This window comes from Vanacampus margaritifer, chromosome 6 (genome assembly GCF_051991255.1).
Source record: "Vanacampus margaritifer isolate UIUO_Vmar chromosome 6, RoL_Vmar_1.0, whole genome shotgun sequence".
Taxonomy (NCBI): Eukaryota; Metazoa; Chordata; class Actinopteri; order Syngnathiformes; family Syngnathidae; genus Vanacampus; species Vanacampus margaritifer.
This window is the reverse complement of record NC_135437.1, coordinates 10,303,632-10,321,451: the sequence shown is the minus strand read 5'-3', so window position 1 is coordinate 10,321,451 and position 17,820 is coordinate 10,303,632. Positions and strand designations below refer to the sequence as shown.

Genomic DNA, 17,820 nt, shown 5'->3' with positions numbered 1-17,820 from the left:
CATGTTAACAACTCAATGGAAAGTCCCCGTGGTATATAGTTAATATTCAGATACTGCTTATCCTCATTCCAAATTATGACACAGTTAAATAGAGAAAAGGCAAACAGAAATGACTCAGAAACAAAATAAAATTGAGAAGTTCTTAAAATGTTTATTAACAGTTAAAAAAAAAAAAAGTCCTTAAAAAATAGTGACTATCTAGCAGTTTGCTCGACAATGATTGCACTTTACAGAACCAACAAGATGGTTGCATGCACGCAATGGGGCGAGCTTGTGGCTCGGGCTTCCTCCCATCACACTCCATACCCTGGACAACCAAAGCTCATGGACCGTGCAGTCTTTCTACCCACAACCCTCTTCCCAGATCTTGGCAGTGACCCCGGCTTTACGGGACGTTTCAAGTCAGAAAGTGGGCTCTTGGGGGACAGAACAGCCTGGCGTGCTTCTTTGAGCTCCCTGCATACAAAGCACATATTAAAATAATTATTTTAACAAATTTGCCAATTGTGGCACATCAGGGTCAGCAAGGTCTTCTCTGCTGACAAACACGATCAGAAGTACGTACAACCAAATTCTAATGTTTGTTTCATGAAATTGTGTTAAATTATTCCTACCATTCTATTCCTTTAATTTTGTATTGTTTCTCTTGATTGCACTGCGGGGTGTGTAGAGACATTTGGAGGGGCAGGTGCTCAAAGTTGAAAAAGTGAGCAAATGGAAAATAATTTTGGAACCAACATTTTTTTCTTTCTTTAAAAAGAAAGAAAGAAAAAAAAAGCAACCTTTACTGTCAAAAGAGTCATTATAGGCCAAAAATAAATAAATAAATCTGTCTGGAGCTGCAAAGCATTTGAATGTTGTGATGAAGGAAACGGTGTGTTAGTTTAATGTACTGAGGGCCCAAGAGCTAATTAGAGCTGCACCAGAACACAAAAACATGCAGCATCCAATGCGTAGAGATACATTTTCTTCTACCTTTCGTATTCTGTTTTGGGATTTTTTTTTGACTGTTTCTCATACATTTTAAAACTTTTTCTGCCTTTATTTCAAATGTGACCTTTTTTTTGTTTTTGCAATTTTATGGACATGTAGTAATTTTCTGCCTCTCTGCTTCCCCTTTTTTGACTCCTTGAGCCCTTTTCAGCAGTAAAAATGTTTTCTTTGTCCAGAATTAATTTGATTACTTCATTATTTTCATGTACCTTTAAAAACACATTTTTCCACTTGCTGTGGACTGAAGATGACATCACCTGTGCTAAGGAAGTAGGTAACAACCAATCATGGCTCACCTGTTTTCTGAGTTTGGTCTGGAAACTGAGCCATGATTGGTCGTTACCCCTTTCCTGAGCATGTGTGATGTCATCTTCAGCAAGAGGAAAAAACACGTTTTTAAAAAGGTATTAATTGTTCATGAAAAATAATGAACTTATCACATTAATTACAGCAAGTGGCAAAATAACTACATCCTGAGATGGATGCAAACAGGTGGATTTTGCTGCTTAAAGCTCATATTCCACAAATGCCAAATTAATCAGGATGCTGTATTTAGACTAGTGGATCTGCACAGAAGATATTGTAAAGAAACATTTTGGGTCCATTTCCCATTTAAATGGTGACATTCTTGCAAGAATAGAATAGGTTGACGACATAAAAAGGTGAAGATGCAATCAAAATAATATGTAGGCCTACTGCATAACTGCAAAAGTAATGTATGATAAAAGTGACACCTGCTGGTCGTATTGAATAGTGCACTTCAAAAATAGGATCACACGTCATCATCTTGATCAGCCTTTTGCAAACTCTTGAGCCAAGGCACACATTGTAGAAAAGAAATATCTCTCAGCATGGCACTAGCCATAACAGATATGCTGTTACTTGAAATGTATATGAAAATAGATTTAAAAAAAAAGAAGAAAAACAAACATTCATTTGAAAACCTGCAGTGTAAATTAAGCTTAACAGTCATTTGCATTTCTTACTTTTCAAGCATGGCTGTCCTGAACTTCTCCACATTTAGTTCTCGGCGCAGCTGAGCCGCCAGTCTTCCAGTCCTCTCCTGCCTCAGGACGCTGTGCTTGCAAAGCTCCCTGGCTGAGGGTCGTTTGGTGGGGTCCGGATCCAACAACAACTAAAAGAAAGATGCAAATAAAACGGTCACGCTTTGAACAATCAAGGTCTCAATCAAGCTTTCCAGAGCAAGGGATACCTGAAGAAGCCCCCTGAAAGGAGGCGAGAGCTCCCTTGGAAGCATGGGAAGGTTGCCCTCTCTGAGGCGATGCCACTCATCTCCATTTTGGGGCATTGGTGGAGCCCCCGCTGCCAGTAGCACGGTAAGGCCCAAAGCAAAGATGTCTGCCATGGGAAGATGGGTGTAGTTCTGGTGGATAAATGAGAAATGTCCATGAAAATCACTAAAGCTCTACAACATGTATGTTTTTGTTGTTTGTTTGTTTGGTTTTGGAGGGGGAGGGGCATTTTACCTCATGTAGAATCTCCTTGGCCAAAAAGCGGCTGTCCCCTTCTTCAACTTGAGGATTATTGGTTGATGTGACATGACCCAGATCACCTGTAAGGGAAAAAGGGATTCATATATCACACATATTTAAAAAGGGGAAGTCAACCCAAAAATGTTCTTTACATTTAGTATGTTGTATGTGCCTTCACTAGTCTAAATATCTTTATGGAATATAAATTAAGCAGCAAAATCCACCCGTTTTTAGTCACCTCATAAAGCGGCCATTTTGCCCCTTGCAGTCGACTTAAAATGACATCACAATTGTTCAGCTCAGGAAATGACCAATCACGGCTAACCTGTTTTCGGAGTTTGGTCATGTAATGTTTGCAAGCTGAGCCGTGATTGGTTGTTACCCGAGCAACTGTGATGTCATTTTCAGGTGACAACAAATGGAAAAATGGCTGACCCGTGAGATGAATAAAAACAGGTGTTTTTTGCTGCTTAACTCATTCAACGCCATTGACGGCTATAAACGTCAAAAATTCATTTGAACTATTTCTATTAGTTTAACATTTTTTTTCCCACTTTTGTTAACAAGAGTATGAAAACCTAGATTTTTTTTTATTGTACATATAGAAAAGATATACAATTTGTGATTAATCTTGAGTTAACTAGTGAAGTCACGCGATTAATTAGGATTAGAAATTTTAATCGCCTGTTGCCCCTAATTTTTAATATTCTTTATTTTTATTTTTTTTATGAATTTATGGCAGTGAATGAGTTAATTACTATTCCACAAACGCAATATTAATCACAAGGCCATGTTCGGACTAGTGCATAGAACAAATTGTAAAGAAAATGTTTTGGAGTTGACTCTCAAGCCACACTCTGCCTAAAGTTTCAGGAACTAAAATTTCCTGGAACTAATAAGCTCCACCCCAAAGGTTCCTGAACCTCTTAAAAGCACTACTGTCTTTGCATATTGTTTTTCTGGCCCAGATAAATTACACCAAAACCAAATTTAGACATTGTTCCGGTGGGCCAAACACACATTGAACCTACAAGAATTCTTCATTCCTGTGGTAAAAATGCACACCATAAGTCATTTACCAATTTTGTACACAACTCCGGCTGGGTGGCTTCCTTCATCCTCCTCTTCCTCGGTCTCCCCCTCACCTGCTATGCTTGAGACAGTACGCTGGCAGATAAATATATTACCTGAAGATACAAAAGAACAATTACAGGGGGGGAAAAAAGTCAAACAACAACTTCATTATTTTGGGATCAGCACCAAATTATCCACCTCCTGCTGCATGTGTCCATTTTGTGATTTGAAAGAATACAGAAAAAAAGTAAAAGAAAAATCAGACTCACTTGGTTTGATGTCCAGATGCACGAGCCCTAAACCGTGGATGTACTTCAGGCCCATGGACACTTGCAAGAGCAAATCTTTCAACTCCGCCCTAGAAAACATCTCACCCTGCATCTCCTTTGTCCTGATGACGTCACTGAGACTTCCACCTGGATACAAAACATGGGGTGACGATATCAAAATCACATAAGCACATATTCAACTTAAAATCAAGTAAAAACAAATCCTTACCATTACAGTACTCATTCTGAATAATCATGTGGTCTTCCTCGGCCCAGGCAGAATAATAGCGAACCACATGGGGATGGTGGCCAAGAACTGCGTGTGCATACACTTCCTTCAGAGCCAGCTGCCTAACAGGACAAGTATGACCTATTTAACCCATTCAATACATACTGACGGTAATTACTGTCACTAGTAGTGGCACCACCTGATATTTAATATACAATCAGTGGAAAAGGGATCAATTGGGGGAGCAGAGGTACTGGAAGTTGACTATTTAGTCGAGGTAGACCGATAAATGTACAGATTATTAGTAGTCAAGGACACAGATGACCAATATTTGGAGCCAATATTAATTTCCACTAAAAGGGAAAATACTGTCATCAAAATTTGAAAAAATACAACCAGCGCTTAATTATTTTTGAATTTTTAAGCATATGGTCATTGAACAACTTTTACAGTTCGTAAAATATTGGAGTTGAAAAAAAATCGTAGTCAATCAACATTTTTTTATTATTATTATTATTTATTTTATTTTATTTTTTTTTAAATCGAACAAAAAGTTCAGGGATCTCTCAGGAGCAGTAGAATGTCTTCAAAAGTTAAATAGCTCCCTATTATTTTCTCAAAATATCTTAAGTATTAAAATTTTACTGATCTTGGTTTTAATTTCAAACAAAAACAGGTGCAGAGAGTTCCCAGGGTCAGCAGCATCTCTGAAAATGTAAATAATTAGTTCCCTGAATTTAACACTTTTTCAAATGGATCTATTATCGACCGTATGATTCTTCAAAATTGCCCATGCTGATATTCGTCAAAATGCTGAATATTGGCGCCGATAATCGGTCTATCCCTATTATTCAGGTCACTGTGATCATCAGCATTATGAATTCCCCTTCAAATGAGAAATTACTTGTTTAAGTGCAGTGACAACATATTTTCTACAGGTGGAAAGCAAAGAATAGATAGGTTTGTTTCACAGGGACATTTTATAGACGGGACACACAAGAGCCAAGAAAAAGCGGTCATGCTGCCAACTCACTCGTTTGCAGAGCCTGCGAGTGGTCGTCGGGATCGTTTGATGGCGTACAGGCAACCATCCAGCCTCTTCACACACTTGTAAACTGTTCCAAACTCGCCCACGCCAATACGCTCCAGCTCCAGGAACTCACTCTCATACCGCGACAACATGAGAGCTTGAACAGCTTGTCTCTGCGCACACACACAAACACACACACACACACACACACAAACGCACGCACAAAGGGCCAAAACATTTCTAAAGACAGCACTTGCGTCACAATGCTGAATTGTAAGATTGGCAATAGCAAGGAGGAGACTTGTCATTTGTGCAACCATATATAGTAATCCATCCTGTGATCATTCTGACTCAGTCAGAGATCCCGGCAAGGAATTCCGGAAAATGAATTGGCAGCTTGTCAATTTGAAAAGAAAAGCATGGAGGAGGCAGCCATGGATGCCGCAGCCTCTGATAGGGAGGCGCAGTCAGTGATAAAAATAATTGTACCTTTGGTGGAAGAAAGGCTTCGTCATCCTCCTCTGATGATGTCAGGCTGTGTTTCAACCTGAAAGATGAAATAGAACAAGTCTATCGTCGTTTATTGAGTGTGCCAAAAGCACTTAGCTAATTTTCACACATAAAAGCTCTCTACCGAAGACAAACGTTAAATGAAGTGAAACCTCTAAAGTTGAATGCGCCAAAGGTTATACAATTTATAATTGTAATTTTTTGATGAATTATTTTTGGGTTGGGGAGGGGGGGGGTTGCTTATCTTTGATTATCATTGCTTGTGTTTTGCTTTGGCTTTTTTATTTTATTTATTTACAACGTATTGAAATGAAGGATCATCTTAAACAAGTGGTTTTAAGAGATGATTTTGAGTGATGAATAATAATATTAGGGCTGTAACTAACAATTATTTTTGATAATCGATCAATCAGTTGATTATTTTGTCCACTACTCAATAAATTGGATTAAGAACACACTTTAATTTTCATGCCCTTACTAAAAAAGTGACTATTTTTAATTGTTAAATTAATTATGATTCAGTTACTGGTTTGCTCTGCAAAATGTCAGAAAACAGGCAAAAAATGTTGAGCAAGTTTTCAAAATTAATTGAACTCTCATTCAGACTACAGCTTCACAATGCAGGAATTATATTAACTGTTCTTGGGTTTTATTTATTTATCCATTTATTATTATTAATTTATTTTTTAGTTATTATTATTATGTATCTATTATTCATTTTTATCTATTTATTTATGTATCGATTATTTATTTTTATCTATTTATTTATTTATTTTTCTATTTATAACAAATTTAGATGAATATATAGTATAGGATTTTTTGTATTAATGTCTCCCACTTTTTAAGGGAACAAAAATGTATTTACAAAATAAGCCCTCACACAAATTCCTTTACCTACCTGTGCCCATAATCCGCATCAGTATCACTCCTCCTTTTCCACTGCTGCTGCTGCTCACTGATCCTGTGCTCCGAATTGGGGGTGAATGGGTTCACATTGACCGAAGGAGCCTGAATGAGGCTTGCAACAGCCGAGGTGTAACGCACGGCCCTTGGCTGTAGTTTTATTTTAGTGGTGGAATAAGGCTGCGACGACTTGGACAACAAACTCTAAGGGGGGGGATTAGGGTTGACATTATACATGTATTTTGATACACTGCATTGAATACCACACGAGGGACCAGAGTGACTGCCCCTACCTTTGGCGTGCTGGGGGAATCACAAAGCCTCAGTTTCTTCCAGGAAGCGTAAGGAATGGGGCTGGTGCAGCGCAAAGGTGAGGATAAGGTGCTGTATCGACCGCGGTGGCCCTGCACCCTAGGGGTCCTGCATGCAGGGCTGCTGGGGCTTTGCATCTTGGATGTGCAGTCATCAGAGTTGTTGTCGCTGCTGCTACTGCTGCTGTTGCCACCGTCGCTGCCTTCCTTTCCAAAATTGGAGAAGTCCAGCCGCTGGGAGATCTCATCAAACAAATTTGCCATGCTGATGCCTTCATTTACAACACAGGTGTCAAACAAGACCTGGGGGCCAGATCCAGTTTGCAACATCATTTATTTTGACCAGCTAAAGTAAATCATAGGAGTCTACATCGTGTTTCTTGTGAAAATATGCATCACAAATGCAAACTGGCTTAACTTTCAATAAAGTTGAGAAGTTTTTGACAAAAATCCTTTAAAAAATACATTTTATTTTAGATATAATTATTTTACTTGATTTGTGATTTCAAAACTAGCTCTTTTTTGCAGGCCTATGTGTAGTAATTATATGAGGCCTTTATTCGTTTAGAAGGTGCCGCAGCTTTCTAAAGAAAACAAGAAGACACTTCTGTTTCATTGATTTACTCTCTTTCCGTCAACTACACACATTATAACAATATTTAGTTACTTTGATTGGTAGATGTAACAATTAGCATTCCTACAAACACAACGTGAATCCTCGTCACTTGTACATTATTGTTATTGGTATATTTTGAGCTAGTCGATATACCGGAAATACTCAAAATAAACCCAAAAGCGAACGTTTATTTGAAAATCCGAGCGTCAAGCACCTGCTTCCTATTTCGCAAAACGACGCGTTACATCTGATTTTCGATATACATTTATCACGTATTGTACGCTCGCTCGCTCGCTCGCTCACGAACGACCTCCCTCCTACCTACCTGCCTTCTTCCACACCACGCTCGAACTTCACGCTTCATATGTAAATAACTTCCTGTTTAAATAAATGATGTCACCAGGTTAACGTTTAATTGGACGCGTCACCCGTAAACCAAATCTTGTTGTTTGCAAACCATTTTTTATTTTTATTTTTATTTTTTTATTACAAACTATGCAGGCTACTCAATTTAAGTGGTGGCCATATTTTCATGCTGCGCTATAGTTTAAATGTCATTTATTTATGTATTTATTTATTTTTTAATTCTGACTAGCACTGAATAGATCGAGCGATAAGGCCGTTATATTCAAGCAGAATGCGAGCAGGTTTCGGATTAAATATGAACCAAATTAGGTCACACTATGACCAAGCGGAGACAGTAATATGGGCACGTGGGCGGAAGTGGTTACGTCATCAAAACAGCAAGCGAACGAACAAGCGAGAGAGAACGCCAGCAGGAGGATTTTCCGCCCCAACACTGATGTGACAAGCTCACAAATGAAAAGATAAACAACACTGCAAGCCAGAGGAAACCATGACGCAGTTTTAGCCTCGTCGATTATTGTAGACGTCGAATAAGTGAATATTTTCCCCTCGGCCTAACAGCCGTCGACGACAGCGCGGCACCACCATGGTGGAGCAGTCGGACCGAGCCCCGCTACTGGATTGGGAGGAGATCCCACCGTCATCCGACCCGAACCGGGCGGCTCCATCGCCACCTGCGGCGCCGAAGGAAAATAAAGACGCAACGGCGGGGAAAAAAACTTCGACACCAGTATGCCTCGCGGTTACAGAAATTGGCAGGAGGAATGACAATTTCAACGTCACCTGCCGCCCGACAGCTGCTGTTGACGGCCGGGAGAGAAGCCCGAAGGGCCGGGAAAAGCTTCCCGTCCACATGCGGGGTCAGCCGGTTCCCCCCTCTCCGGATCTGACGGTGAGAGATCAGTGGGAAGAGAAAGATCACATCGTGGCTGTGTTTGTAGTCACCTTTAATACAAGATCAGGTGAGGAAGACTCCTGTTTCTAATTCTCAAACAGTGGCTGTCAAATTTTCTAAACCACGTACAACCTTAAAAATGACTAACATTCGTGTTCATCGTTAACGAAGCAGCTTTTATTCCCCCCAAAAAAGCCTCTTGTAATACTTGTTTTAAGCCACTGCATCAGTTTGAGCATTACCTTTACTTAGATATAAGAAAAGAAAATCAAAAAAATGATTCAATTAAATTGTATTGCACACAAGTGTTAAATAAAAAATACTACTTGAATACATATTTTTGTGACATGCAGAAAATGCACAACTGCATATTTGTTGTGGAAGGAGGTTGCAAACGTTTAATAATTCTGTCCCAAGTCAGACAATGTTAACTACTGCAGATGGATGGCAAGCCATTTGAGCATTTATGCATTTATTCGATATCTTTTAGCAGTCTCAGTGGGACAATGTATCAATTTGTTGATGCATCGCCCATACTGTATATCAATATTATAGCCATCAAGTCAATCAGGTGTGAGTCTCCGCAAGATAGCGAGCTTGTTCCGTTATGCTTTGTTCAATTCTCATAGCCCAGCTTCACGTGGAGTCTATTTCAATAGCTGAGTCATTGCTTTCTCGCCAGGCCTGACCTCTTTCTACCCCTACAACTGATTGAATAAGAGGAAGTGTTCATGATGAAAGTTTAGTACTGACACTATTGGACATGACGACACGTGTAACTGTGTGTATGTCCATGGCAGGAAACATGGTGGAGTGGTGCCTACCTCATGACATCAACCTGGATGGAGTTGAATTCAAGGCAATGGCTAGCGGTTCCCATAGGATTACAAATGACTTTATGTATGTACTACCAACCGCCCATTGCCTTCCATTAAAATTAAGTGTTATTGCACTTACCTTTCCATGCTCACTCCTGATCCTTATCTGACCTCCTGGTAGATATTTCCGCAAAGGCTGTTACTTTGGGCTGGCCTGCTTCGCTAACATGCCTGTAGACAACGAGCTGGAGCGAGGAGCCAGGATGAAGTCTGTGGGAATTTTGTCTCCTTCCTACACGCTTTTGTACCGTTACATGCACTTCCTGGAGAACCAAGTCAGGTACAGTAAAACACGCTGTGTGCTGGCTTCATTCACTTCTTAGCCAGTCATATTTACCTTAGTCAAAATAAACTCATGCATTTTTCAGTGCATTTAGGTTAAGATGTTCATGTGTAGTTTTTGTATGACGTCTCAGCATGGAATCCGGAACTCAGATTTTGTGCTTCATCATCACACACACACACACACACACACACAAAAAAACAACAACATTAAAATCCACTCAAATATGTATAAAATATGACTCAGTTGGGGGGGGGAAGTATAATTTGAGGATTTTTTTGTTTTGTTGAATGTGTTGATTTTTTTTGTGGGTGTTTAATTGGTGAAAATCTTACATTTTTGTTAATTGTTATGTTGAAAAATGTTACCAATTGAATTGAGCGGAATGTTTTGAATTTCAAATGGGAGTGATGTGAATCATTTTTTTTATTGGATGTTTCACTGTGAATGATTAGAGATTTGTTTGTGTGTGTTTCCAAGGTGAAATGAATGAGCAATATATAATGAATAAATTGAATAGGGCCCGACCTATTTACAACTGCTGTACTGTATATGGTTAGAGTGCATAATTGGACTGGAAAAATAGCAATCACGACTATTTGATTGAGATTGAAATCATGATTAAAACAATTTGATTTCAAAACATAGTATATATTCAACAACTAAAGCTGCTCAAGTACTTAAAAATGTCATGGTAGCATCATGCCCATTCATCCCTGCACTTTGTTTTTGTCAAGCACAAATTATGTTGTGTATATATTATATGAAATTCAAGCCTCTTGCATTTTTATTACTCATTTTTATTCTAAGCATTAACCTTTTCTTTTATTTATTTTTATCTTGTGTTATTTTCACAAGTCTGGGCTAACCTGGTTCCTCGGGGATTTATTTTGTGTCATGTCATGAGGAAATGTGTGTTAAGACAAAAAAAAATCCTTGGGTGTTTGCATCCTTGAATTTTGAAAAAATAAATTCTTTGAATCTTTGAAATATCTTTAAATATAACTTGAAAGGACAATGACAAAATACAAATAAGCACATGAAATAAGAATAGAATATACTCAAATAATAGCAACTGAAAAAACAGTAAGAACATTGACTGTTCCTGTGCGTTTTGGCCTCTTGGGGGCAGTGTGGTGCCGTGCATCTATGGTGTACACACTTAAAGTGAGTACAGAAGAAAGTTCACACATTGGGAATAATTTGTGCCTTTGCGTAGTGTTATCTCACCTGTGTTCCCACAGCATTTGTGGGTGAAGTTTCGTTATTTGCAGGAAAAACACTCCTGAAGTTGATGCTAACTTTTGAATGGGATCCTCCCTCCTCTTTTAGCATTAGCGCTAGGCGAGCGATGTTTTAAAAACAAAGCATGTTTTGTATTTAAATATACAGTGGTTGTTATTCTTACTTTCGTGTGTTTAGTTTTGCAGTTAATTCCAACTGAGATGTCATTAAACAGTTTAAAGGACGCTTGGGGGACAACAGAATAACCAGAATAACATACGCTACACACTTGCGAATTGCTAATCATCCAACGGAAGCAAAATGGTGTATTCAGGGTACTTTCACAGCGTCGGAAACGTCGGTTTTCTTCGATAACGTACTTTATAACGTTTTAAGGGGGAAATAATCGGCAATTGGCCGATTGTTTTGGCAGATGTTTGAAGGGCAATAATCGTCCGATTATAATCGGCGGTCGATTAGTCAGTCGAGCCCTCGTTTTGAATTTCAAGTAGGAACGATGTTGAATCTGTTTTGTTGAATCGTCAGTCATTGGGAATGACTAGGGAATTTTATTGGCGAAAAATATTGATATGTGGGAATTTTTGTAATGTTGAAGAAACATTTTAAAGTTTGAATGGTATGAATGAGTTCACAAACTCTGGAGAATACATCTTGTCCCGAGCCCGCTGATTTTCAGCCACCAATCACAAAGTGGTATTGTGTTTGGAGGCGGGATATGCAGCTGTGACGAAACCAGGAAGCGCCGACGCCGTGGGGAACAAACAAACCTAACATGGACGAATGGACGCTGTTCTGGCAGAATTACTCATGAACGTTGAACAGCGAGAGATACTTAGTTAATTTTTAATTTGTAAAGATGTTTGTGCCCACCCCCCCACCCCCCAACGACAAGAATGAAGACGACATTTTCATCCGTTGCCTTGATTGGTCAAAACCTAAGTTTTATCTTGGTCTCATTTTTGATATCACAAAATCCTGGCTTTTGAACAGGGGTGTAGACTTTTTATATGTATTTCTATTCTAATACAATACCATACAAGATGTATTCAGAACACCTCTGAGACATTAATGGCATCTAATAAACGTATTAAATATTATCCCCCTTGAAGATAGTTTCAGTCAGCAAACATAAACAAACACAAAATGGAAAACACTTACACACTGTATAATACAATTGGATTTGTTTCTTCCTGTGGAATTATATCAATGGTTTGGCTTTGTTTCATGTTGCAATCACTTTTATAGACTACAGCTAAAGAGTCCAGGCCATTATTCCCCACTGGAGGCCTTCTATGAGGACAAGAAGGCCATCCTTCCACTAACAAGGAATGGCTTGGTCACTGCTTGCCCTACCTGGAGTGTGACCACCATCAACCGCTGTATGCATCCAGAAATGAAGGTGTTAATGACTGCATCAAAGACTCTTGAGTATAATCATGCTTGGCATCCTCATCCTGAAACATTGTTGACTTGTCTGTAGATCACTCACCCAGCCGGCTGCATGTCCCAGTTTGTCCAGTTTTTTGGGGAGCACATAATGGTGCTGTGGAAGTTTGCACTGCTTCGGAAGCGCCTCCTCATCTTCTCCCCGCCACCCGTAGGCGTAGTCTGCTATAGAGGTAAGAAGCTACAATTTCAACTTTTTAATAATAAGACATGACAGATAGTTAACAGGATTTGCGTGTTGCAAATATCCACGTTTGGCAAAGAAATGGTGATGCAATTGTGATCTAATCTTCCTGTCTCAGTTTACTGCTGTTGCAGCCTGGCCAATGTCTCTTTACCTGGAATCGGAGCGTCTGTGCCTGAATTACGACCTTTCTTCTACATCAACGTAGCCGACATTCCTGCACTAGAAACAGAGATGTCATATGTGGCCTGTGAGTGACCGATCATAAGTACACATGAATGGAATCTATGGGAAGTAAATTCAAAATAGGTATACAAACACGTCTGCGTATGTTTTTAGGCACCACAGAGAAGATTTTTGAAGACAAGAAAGAGCTGCACGATTTGTACATTGATAACCAAAATGTGAAAACACACAGGAGCCATTTGCTGCCCCTGCTGCGACTGAATGCTGCAGATAAGGAGAGGTATAGGAAACTGAGCGAACAGAGGTATGTAACACTGTGTAATAAAATGCCGCATGTAAAGTGATACAGATCCCGTCAATTTGGATTCAATTATGCATTACTTGATACACTGAATTAATTAAAAATGCATTGACTGTTGCCTAATCAATATGATAGAATTTCTTCTTTTAAACTAGAAATCATGAAACTGAGTGAAGCACGTATTTGTTGGATGTTGAAATGGGTGTGGCCCATTTACACGACCTTAATGTTTTCCACACTACCGACTGCGTGTGCATTATGTGGAGACTTCCTACTATTTTTGTTTACCATTAAATCTGAAACTCCAAAATAAAATAAAAAACACGTAATTGAAGATCCTAAACTAACATAAATGCTGTTTAATTGGATGGCCCAGAGGATATTTAATCAGAAGAAAACACCTGCTTCCATTACCCCCACCCTCTCCCTAACGATGAATCGTCTCGTCCGCCCTCCCTCGTTGACGGATATTCGTCATCGACAAAAACTTCCCCCCCCAAAGTTGTGGACGAATATTTTCTCAGGCCGAATTTTGTTCTCAGTCCGTCTTCTTCCTATTGTTGTAAAGTGGTGACCTACTTTTTTAGAACTCAAGAATAATATTTTTTTGTTTTGTTTCAAAATAGCTTGTGAAAATACATGTACAGTAACTTGCATTTTCAAACGCCGTTTTAAAAAGTATATTGCTAGCTATGACGTCCAGTCGCCAAAGGCTGAGCTGCAATGTATTTATTTACAGAGTAGATAGTGACTCGAGCGCAAGTAAAACTTTCTGACGTTTACCCAATATTGGATATTGTACGTGGGCATTTGGTACGCATCTGTACCGTTCTGACAAATTTTTGGGTCCCGACCTATTAGTTGAGAATCACTGATTTAGACTAAGTAGACAGTTAATGCAGTGGTTAAATTTTTATTTAAATTTAGCTTTTTTTCCCCTTGTATGACAGTAATGAATTCTACAATGTTTTATAAAACATTGATAAATAACAACAATTAATATAAGTTTTATGATGGCAATGGTGGGAAAATAATTTTTGAGCGTCCTGAAATGGACTGTGTTCAACATTTCAGGTTTCAGTGTCATTACAAATTGGATGTTGTCAACATAATTATCAGGTTTTAACAGCCAAATGATTTTTCTAGGCAAATGTTGCTGTACTCTCAGGAGGTGGATGGAGACTGTACGTCGAATGAGGAGGATCTTTTTATTGTGTGAGTTTTTTTTAAAAGTTTGCTAATAGAGAATAGGGATGTAACGATATCTAAACATCACGGTACGATAAATGTCACGATATGAAGCTCACAATACAATAATTATCACTATATTGTGGGAAGGTTGGTGATTTAAAAAAAGCTCATATTTTGGGCACACAATATTGTGTTTTTGTACATAAAAATCATAGCAGTGACGGAGAAATACGCTTTGCCATGTCATTGTCATGTGCTCCTATTGGCCATAAGTGTCATGGTCTATGTAACGGTAATTGATAATGTTGTGTTTAGCTGAAGCGGGCCAAAAGTTAGTTTTTTTTTTTACTAAGATGTTGAAAAATGTTTGCTGGTATGACTAATTTATGGGAGCAATAACCGCCGCAGTGACCAAAACATTCCTAATTAAAATTAAACTGTACTAATAAACTAACCACCAGAGGGTGCTAGAACTGCACAAATGAAGTAGAACCTCACATTTTTTAACAGATGTGCTGCTTTTAATATCGTGACATGACAATCACAATATTGCCATTATTGTTACATTCCTATTACAGAATATGCAGTGGACATAAAAAGTCTAAACACAACTGTTTAAATGCCAGGTGTTATTATATTTTTTTTTTCTATTGATGTGACCTGTAAGTAATTTTTTGAATTGATTCATCTTTGTTTAATTTTTTGTGTGTTATATATCACAAAAATTTTAACAGGGGTGTGTAGACTTTTTATATCCACGAGTTCAATCATAGCTGCATGCAGACAGGATATCCGTTTTATGTAAGGTTGTTCGATACCACTTTTTTCCTCAGATTGGTAACAGTATGAGTACTCAGCTCTTGAGTAGTCACTGATACCAATACCAAGATACCCCTAGTACTGTACTACTTTGTTCTAAAAAATTCAACAACAAAACCCCAACAATGACAGATAATTTAAAAGAATTACAAAAATATATCAATAAATTATTATTTTTTCTTTAAGTGGAAATCAACCTTAAACATTTCTTGACAATAATATGTTATATGTGACCTCACTAATCCAAACATGACATTCTGATTAATATTACATTTGTGGTAAATGAGTTATAAAGCAAAATCCAGCCGTTTCATCCATCTCAGGGGGCGGCCATTTTGACACTTGCTGTCGACTCAAAATGACATCAATGTTTCTCAGGGCTCAGGCAACAACCAATCACAGCTCACCTGTTTTCTGAAGCTGCGCTGTGATTGGTTGTTACCTGAGACCTGAGCAACATTCATGTCACACAATATTAAACAGAATGCCATATTTAGACTAGTAGGGTTGCATAGAACATTTTGTGAGAAAAAACGCCCATCCCTACTTGGATGCATTTTTCTAACCTTGAACCTTTTATTCGTGTTCCAGGTTCTTCATGGAACTTAATAACCGCATCTTCCAGATCCTTTCGGAGGTTGCAGGCAGCGCCGATCCCACCCTGACGGCAGAGCACGTGAGGGCCATGGGGCTGGATCCCCAGGGCGATCGCTGCTTCCTGGTGGAGCTGCTGGAGGTGTACGGTGTTGACGCCACTTTGGTTATAGACAACCTATGCTGCCACTAGACTCCAAAAAGCAGGGATTACAGTACACCGGTTGGTGGTGACTTTAAGGCGCACACACACTGAGACACTGCTTTCACCCTGAGCCTTCATCTGTTGTCTGATTTTCCATTGTTAGTGTTTACTTTCTTTTGTGTACATTGTGTCATCTGGCTGGCTAAGGAGAATGGACTCACTCCTGAGGTGCTGTGCTCTTTTAGACATCTTATTACTGTACTCTTTCTGTTTTTTCAACACTGGATATGTGCTCGATAATATGCGGCAGGGGTGAGGTGGTCGGGGTGCACCGATCAATGACATAATACAGTATGTTGTTAGCACTGGACTTTAATTTGGCTGTGATGCTTTTGACCTGCAGAAAAATGAAGCAATGGAAGTCAGCCTTTCACATTATTGTATTTTGTGAATTGTTTTGTTCACTTTTTGGCACCTTCATCATCTGAGTTAGATTCTCTTGATGAATGTGATTCTATGACACAACGTTATCATGAATGCTGCACCATTTTTGCGCTAATGGCCACGGACTATTTCTTGATGCACACTCTGATCATGCATTAAAAAAAAGTCACATACAATATCTGAGAAAAAAAATATTGTCCCTATGGTGTACATTAGTGTATATTAGATCTAGATGGACAGAAATAGAGACTTCTACGGGATCCTTATTTCTGACATGAAGGGGATTTGTGTGTTGTGGTATTGTTGGTAGGCTGTTAATAATTTTACTAAAACACTGCTGAGGCTGTTCATCTGCTTCTCAGAGATTTTTAAATGAAGAGTCCTTGAGGAGATCCTCCTTTCTTCTCTGTGACAAAGTTCTCTCTGTGTTGCGAAGCTAGGCAGCGGCTTCAACTCTTCCTTATTGAAATTCAGCAAATCAAAAAACCTCCCCCACTTCTCTCTTTTCATCGCCACCTCATTGAGTAAATCCAAGTCTGGAGTGGGATCAAGTGTGTTTGAACACTGCTGGCACACGTGGGAAGTAATCCATCACAGTGCCAGCCAGTCTCAATAATAATTTTGTTCCACGTTGGAACAGCGAGGCTGGGGCTAATATTAAGTTTGCAGAGGTGGTTCTCAAATGTCTCATTAACCTTTGGCAAAATGCGAGGCATGCTATCCAGGTGGAGCACTACTGATTTGGAAGGATGTCCAACAGCCTTATTGTGGTTTGACCCCATGCTTGCTAGATTGGTTTATTAAACATTAAGTGCAATTTGTAATGTACATAATTAAAAAAAGAAAATGTAAAAAAAAGAAAAAAAACTTTGTTTATCTTTAAATGGGGCCTTAAGAAAATATGACTTATGACATCAGTGGGTCAATGTTATACTGTATGCTTTTGTGAAAAGATTAAGTGCATACAGTATTCCTCAGCACATATGAATGATCTGTTGCCTTGGACCAGTCTATTTACTTTTCAGCAGCCTCCAACATTATTTGCATTCCTGGTCTACACTAAATGTCAGAGTGGGTGGACATACACACAATACACACCTGTGCAAGACTCATTGTGGAGATTTTCACCGATGCGTACCAGCATTAGCTACAATTACTGTTTGTGTCACTCTGAATGTCCAAGACAGCAAAACTATTGCACACGGTGTACATTTTCTACTTGACTGTAAAGTATAACAAGAATAGTCACTGTAATTAAACATTAATATACACATGAAGTCATTAGCATGAGCAACTGCTAATTTCACTGTACTTTGTATGACAATAAAACATTGACTGATTGTCTTTTCTGACCACATTTACTTTATATTCAATATCCAGCGTATCCATCCTTCTATATTAACAAGAAGTTTCCA

General features: G+C 38.9%; 2 protein-coding genes across 2 annotated transcripts; one reads left to right on the top strand and one right to left on the bottom strand.

Annotated features, from left to right (window-relative positions):
* Positions 1-126: 126 nt before the first annotated feature.
* wee2 (WEE2 oocyte meiosis inhibiting kinase) lies at positions 127-7,825 on the bottom strand. The gene is made up of 12 exons (XM_077568029.1): positions 7,754-7,825; positions 6,795-7,115; positions 6,497-6,705; positions 5,578-5,635; positions 5,092-5,261; positions 4,059-4,180; positions 3,830-3,976; positions 3,566-3,673; positions 2,481-2,566; positions 2,207-2,377; positions 1,980-2,128; positions 127-456 (listed from the first exon to the last, which is right to left on the bottom strand). The coding sequence occupies exons 1-12, from the start codon at positions 7,790-7,792 to the stop codon at positions 294-296; spliced, it is 1,743 nt and encodes a 580-aa protein (XP_077424155.1). The 5' UTR covers positions 7,793-7,825; the 3' UTR covers positions 127-293.
* Positions 7,826-8,141: 316 nt separating this feature from the next.
* dennd11 (DENN domain containing 11) lies at positions 8,142-17,745 on the top strand. The gene is made up of 9 exons (XM_077568033.1): positions 8,142-8,756; positions 9,490-9,589; positions 9,689-9,847; positions 12,341-12,494; positions 12,576-12,714; positions 12,844-12,975; positions 13,065-13,215; positions 14,359-14,427; positions 15,814-17,745. The coding sequence occupies exons 1-9, from the start codon at positions 8,381-8,383 to the stop codon at positions 16,007-16,009; spliced, it is 1,476 nt and encodes a 491-aa protein (XP_077424159.1). The 5' UTR covers positions 8,142-8,380; the 3' UTR covers positions 16,010-17,745.
* Positions 17,746-17,820: the final 75 nt, after the last annotated feature.